The 5762-nt window shown below is 31.6% G+C and overlaps 1 protein-coding gene across 3 annotated transcripts; it reads right to left on the bottom strand.

Moving 5' to 3' along the window:
- Positions 1–945: 945 nt before the first annotated feature.
- Positions 946–4658, bottom strand: LOC125848276 (floral homeotic protein APETALA 2-like). Of its 3 annotated transcripts, none has more exons than XM_049528119.1 (10): positions 3779–4658; positions 3653–3678; positions 3537–3567; positions 3380–3467; positions 2881–3026; positions 2737–2781; positions 2554–2645; positions 2303–2460; positions 1943–2146; positions 946–1498 (listed from the first exon to the last, which is right to left on the bottom strand). In XM_049528119.1, the coding sequence occupies exons 1-10, from the start codon at positions 4330–4332 to the stop codon at positions 1316–1318; spliced, it is 1527 nt and encodes a 508-aa protein (XP_049384076.1). In that variant the 5' UTR covers positions 4333–4658; the 3' UTR covers positions 946–1315. The 3 variants fall into 3 exon arrangements, with proteins under 3 accessions (XP_049384076.1, XP_049384077.1, XP_049384075.1); XM_049528120.1 differs by having other exon boundaries at positions 946–1492; positions 1943–2149; positions 3779–4573; XM_049528118.1 differs by having other exon boundaries at positions 1943–2149; positions 3779–4570.
- Positions 4659–5762: the final 1104 nt, after the last annotated feature.

Raw genomic sequence — 5762 nt, 5'->3', positions numbered from 1 at the left:
GAAACATTGACCCTATAAATTAAGATTTTTTGATATAAATTTCGATTAGTCGAACTTTAAAAGCGAGTATAGGACATATTTTGATGAAAAATGTTGTAATAGAAAGTGTAGAACTTTTGAGCCTTGATGGTAAAATATGATTTCATTTTATTAATGTTGGACTTTTCTTTGTGATAAGTTACTAAGTTTATTAGTGTACGTCATATCAAAGCTTATATGCAAAAGAAAAAGAAAAAAAGTGGGCTACGTTGTACTGTGCTTCTGACAAACTCAAATCATTTTCATGGAAAAGAAATGGGCAATATAATAATGAGGCTTTTTTTACTCATTTAGGAAACAAGGTTCCAGTGAATGGTAATACTCCCTCCGTCCCTATTTACTTGTCCATATTTTCTTTTTTAGTTGTCCCTATTTAGTTGTCCATTTTGACAAATCAAGAAAGAACAACAAATTTTTTCCTATTATACCCTTACTTACACTTCTTGAAAATTGTAAAAGTGTATGTTGTTTCCCTCCAATTTATTTCACTTGAATTCAAATAAGTGGTTGTAATTTTGAAGTGAAAAGTTGTCATAAGGATAAAATTGTAACTTTACTGTGCTAATCATTGTTGCCTTAATCTGTTTGTCATTTCTAAAGTGGACAACTAAAAAGGGACGGAGGGAGTATGTTATATTTTTACTTTACACTTACATTAAGAAATAATGTAACTTTACTTTTCTATCTTTATTTAATGTTTTCTTTAGTCAACTTTATTAGTAAATAACAAGATTAATTAACTATTCTATCAAGCGTATAATAGGCAAAATATGACAATTTATGCATAAATTTTATAAAATGACAAATATTATAATCCAGCTATTTATAGAAAAAGATAACATATAAAATGAGACAATACTTTTACTACATGTCAAAAAGAATGAGGACAAAAATAATGGAATAAAATGAGAATATGTATTGGTAAATAACAACATATAAGTCACAAGAGAGACCATCAAAATTTAAAAACATTTATTTAGTAGCTGTACTTGTGGATAGTATAAATTGGCAGCTTACATGAGTCAGAAAGTTATCCAAAAGAAATCTAGTTCAGTATCTCTTCTTCAGTTAGCTTTGTACCAATTATATCCATAGACTTGGATCTCTCAAAAGCTTTTTCCCATCAAGATTAACCTGTCAACATTATATTATATTACATTATATATGGTTTACATCACAACTCTTTAGGTGCGGTTAGCTAGCTCTCTTGTCTAATGCGGAATGTTTTGTGCAACGATTGTCTTGTATATATATATATAGAGAGAGAGAGAGAGAATTAGTTGGAGGGTCTGGTGAGAGAGTAGTGAAAGCCATTTTTGTGAGACCAGTTTTGATGTCTTAATATCTGCTGAGGGAATCCTGATGATGCTGCAGCAGTTGCAAATAGGTAAGGAGGAGCAACATTATTGCTTTGCCATTGTTGAGTATCTCTTCCATTGCTGCTGCTTGGAAACTGAACCTATATCATCATAATTCTTAACATCTTTTGATGAAAACATAACAAAATAAATATTTCTACCTAGAGCAATTATATTATTAACTCCAGATAGGGGGGTCATTTGGCTCAAAATAATCGTTATCTTAGGATTATAATTAACAGTATAAAATTTGCCGCCTTATTGATTAATGTGGGTATTAGCTAAAACCAAGATATAACTTATACCAAAATCATTTTACAAGAAAAGAACTTAATCAATTTAACTTATTATAGGCGAGGTAATCTATTTTATTTTTCAGACAACTAGTTCTACTTATTATAGGCATCTACTTGTATCACTACAAAAAAAAATAAAAGTGGTGGATTTTTTAAAAAAAATTATGGGATAAATAGCTACAAATTAAATGATTTGATTGAGTAAACAAAAAATTAACAAGTTAAAGTCATATAAAATTGGTTACTCACTTGATAATTTGAGGAGGTGAATTGTGGTGGAATCATTTGGGAGTCACCAGCTCTCATATATTGGCCAAACCTTTGCATTTCATTGCTATTTGTCTTGAAGGAGCCTGGAGAATGTAGGTGCGTTTGGCTCAAGAGTTGCAAGGTATCCGTCTCGTTGTACACATTTCTTCTTCGCCCATATTCCATATCAATCGGACTATGTTGCTGCTGAAATTGAAACATGCACGTATTATTATAAGGAGTACAAAAAAAACGCAATAAGAGTTGAGAAGAAATTAAGCTACAAAAAGTAAATTTAACTTGTATACATAGGAGAATGTAGAGATAGGAATCTCCTTAATTTCACCATATGTACTATACCTTGAGCATCGACCCTTGGTGGCGCCAATCAACATCAAATTGCATAGAAGAATAATTTTGATCCTTATTAGTATCCTCCATTTCTCCCCTCTTTTGCTTTGAGCTCGAGCTACCTAAGCTTAAATCAAGGCTGTGATCTGCTGCTTTATTACTAGATTCTGAAAACGCCACATTTATAAATGTTTGTCAGAAAACTTTTTTCTTCATTTTTTTTTTTCAAAAAAAAACAAAAACGAAATACACAAATGTACCAGATGAATTAAGTTCATTTTCATAAATGCAAGGATCGAAGTTAGTGACTGCATCCTTGCCATTACAGTTGATGGCAGCTTTATCATAAGCCCTATTAAAAAGAATAAAAAAGAGGATTTTTTTAGCCCACTAGCAGCAATTGTAGTGCAAAAAATACAAAATAAATTCAGCACCACACAAACCTGGCAGCTTCATTTTCAGTATCAAAGAGTCCCAAATAAACGTACCTATTCAAAAATATTTTCTTAGAAAATTAGCTACCAAGCAAGCAAGGAATTAATTAATGACATTGGCAACAAAATAAATTGAGGATAATATTATTATACTTTTTGCCCAATAATTGGCCCATTCTAGCTTCCCATCTACCACATTTGTGCAATGTCACCCCTCTATACTTAGAACTTCCCCTCGGAAAACCAGTACTTTGTCTCCGCAGTACATGAACAAATTCTTCCTTCGTTAGATTCTTCATCTGCATCATCATACATATACAACAAACCAAAACCAATATTACAACACAAGCTAAGGGAGAAGTAAATTCAAAATGTTTCGTCTCAAAAATATTAAATTAACGCATATAGACTGGCATATAGTCAATAGAATCATGTTTAATGAGTATTGTTATTAGAATCTAAAAATCTAAATTCCGAACTCTCTGGGTGTAGAGTAAACAACTGTTGAAGATAAGAAGAATCATTATTATTTTTTTAAGATAAGGCCGGAGAGAGTGAAATTCACTAAAGTAGTTGTACTCCAGCTAGAAAAGCACATAATTATTTCATATATATATATGATCTGATCTGATAATATCATGAACCTACCTACCTGTTTTAAATCTTCCTCATAATCTTCCAGAATAAAGTTTATGTCCGCCTCCACTCCACGAAACTTTATTGCTGCCCTATCATACGCACTGCAAAAACAAATTTTTCAATATCCACAACATTTTTTTTCAAAAAACTAGCAATGCTAAAGAGCTCACCGAGCAGCAGCATGTGCTGTATCAAATCCGCCTACAAAATATAAATTCCGCGAAAATCAACATACTAAACATATACAACTTCAGCTCAGAAATAAATGGAAAAAAAAAAACCGTACCTAAATAAACTTGCTTTCCACAATCCCTGAGATATAATAAATATATATACCAAATGAATGAGAAAACACAAGTATATATGAGGAAGAAAAGAAAAGAAACCCTTAATCAAAGTTATAGAGACTGACCATATATGTGATTCCCAGCGGCCAGTTCTCCGATAAAAAGTAACACCACGGTACTGTGAGCTTCTAGACCTTGGACCACGCCGGCTTTTTTTCATTGGCTGCACCTGTACCTGCACCTGAACCTGCGACAACTCACTACCCTTTCCCAATACTGCTGTCGATGGCTCCGGTTGGTAGAATTTTACTCCAGCCCAATGGGCCCTTGGAAATCTACAAGATCTATCATTAAATTTACCACTTCCGATTTCCGACTCATCAACCGGAAAAAACTGCCGGGTAACCGGCGGTTCACTCTCCGACGATAAGTTATCGTCGTTATTATTATTAGTATTATTAGGTGGAGCAATCATAGAGAAGCCAAATATTTTACTAGGAATACTTTTCTTTTTCTTGCCTTTTAGTCCATTTTGTTCAAGAAATTCATCTTCTTCTTCTGAACCGTATAATTCCTCAACAGCTGATGAGCTTGAATTTGAAATGGATCGTTCAACACCTTTACCTTCTTCTGATTCATAGTCCCTTCTATGATCTGGAGAGTTGTTTAGATTCCACATTTCTTTCTCTACAAGTCAAACAATCATACAAACAATTGAAGAAAATAAAAAGGATCGGACAAGAATTTCAAGAGTTTTGGTTGCTTAGCTCTCTCATCTCACCTAAAATTTGACCATGGCGGAAACTTCCTCCCTCACCTATAAATATTCTTTCTTTTTTTCTGGTTTCTTTCGACTAAATTGATATGTGGAGTTGAATCTGAACTATAATGGTAAAATGGAACTTTTTGAAAGAATATAATAACACAAGAAAAACGATGACTTATAGAGAGAGAGAGGTTAAGTTGTTACAAGAAAAGGTTAGAGAGAGAGTGTTTTCTATTCCTTTTTACTTCTCACTGACTTGATACTTCTTTTCAAGAAATTAGTGCACAAGCTCGCTTTTTAAATCACGTCTTGAATTTGAATTTTGAGTATGTATTTTTTTTTAACTTCTTTCTAATAGAATTTTATGATGCACGAATTTAAAATAATCAAGCTTCAATACATTATCAAAACCAAGTGGAAAACAAAAAAAATAAAACTATGAAATGTGTTATGGCCAAATATGTTTTTTGAAATTCAATTCGAGGAAACAAAGTATTTGGCCATAAAATTTTGTAATTCAGTTTGTAGTTAGAATTCCAGAATTTCACTCCAACTAACTCAAAAATGAAAACAACTCAAAATTTCAAATACTTCCTCCATCCCAGATAGTTTGACTTGGCACGAAATTTAAGAAAGAAAGAAAGACTTTTAAAACTTGTGATCCAAAATAAATGATAGAAATTTGTATTGCTGTAAATCATTTCACGGGTAAAATAGATATTTTATAATTAAATTGTTACTTAATATAGAAATGTGTCATTTTTTTTGAAATTAGACAAATAAATTACTATTTTTCACTTTAAAAATAAAAATAACATTTTAAAAATTTTTACAATAAAACATAATCAAACACCTATTACATATCCATTTACTTTGCTTATAAACTTTGAACTTTTTTAAAATAATAATAATAATCATATTAATTGATAGCAGTATATAGTTTCAATCAGAAATAAATAGCTGCCCAATACAGGGATAAAGTAGGCCAGGCCGCTTAGAACCCCTATACGGAAGTAGCCAACCACAACCGTTTGGATTTTAATTATATTAGCACAAAAAAAGTATGCTATCTTCTATTATTTTTCACATGTACTTTTTTTAAAATTATATGTCAGATAATTAATCTCATTTTTAAGGAGGATTAATTGTAATACTAACATTTTAAAAATGATTTATTAATAATATATATAAAAGTTATTTTGTACTATCCCTTATATAAAAAGTTAAAACTCCACCCACCCCTATATATGGCTACCAAAACCTGCCCAATCCTTTGGTGTTTTTTTCTCTGGCTAGTGCCTATGACTTGCCAAACCATCTATAGTAGTATCTCTTTATTCCCA

This window comes from Solanum stenotomum, chromosome 12 (genome assembly GCF_019186545.1).
Source record: "Solanum stenotomum isolate F172 chromosome 12, ASM1918654v1, whole genome shotgun sequence".
In the NCBI taxonomy this organism is placed as follows: domain Eukaryota; kingdom Viridiplantae; phylum Streptophyta; class Magnoliopsida; order Solanales; family Solanaceae; genus Solanum; species Solanum stenotomum.
The sequence above is the reverse complement of the archived record's forward strand: the minus strand, read 5'-3'. Positions and strand labels throughout refer to the sequence as shown.

Coding starts and splice junctions, on each gene's coding strand:
- LOC125848276 (XM_049528118.1), bottom strand. CDS start 4,332: ATGTGGAATCTAAACAACTCTCCAGATCATAGAAGGGACTATGAATCA. Junction 3,679..3,778: donor CGCTGGGAATCACATATATG/GTCAGTCTCTAT, acceptor ATTATATCTCAG/GGATTGTGGAAAGCAAGTTT. Junction 2,782..2,880: donor GGCCAATTATTGGGCAAAAA/GTATAATAATAT, acceptor ATTTTTGAATAG/GTACGTTTATTTGGGACTCT.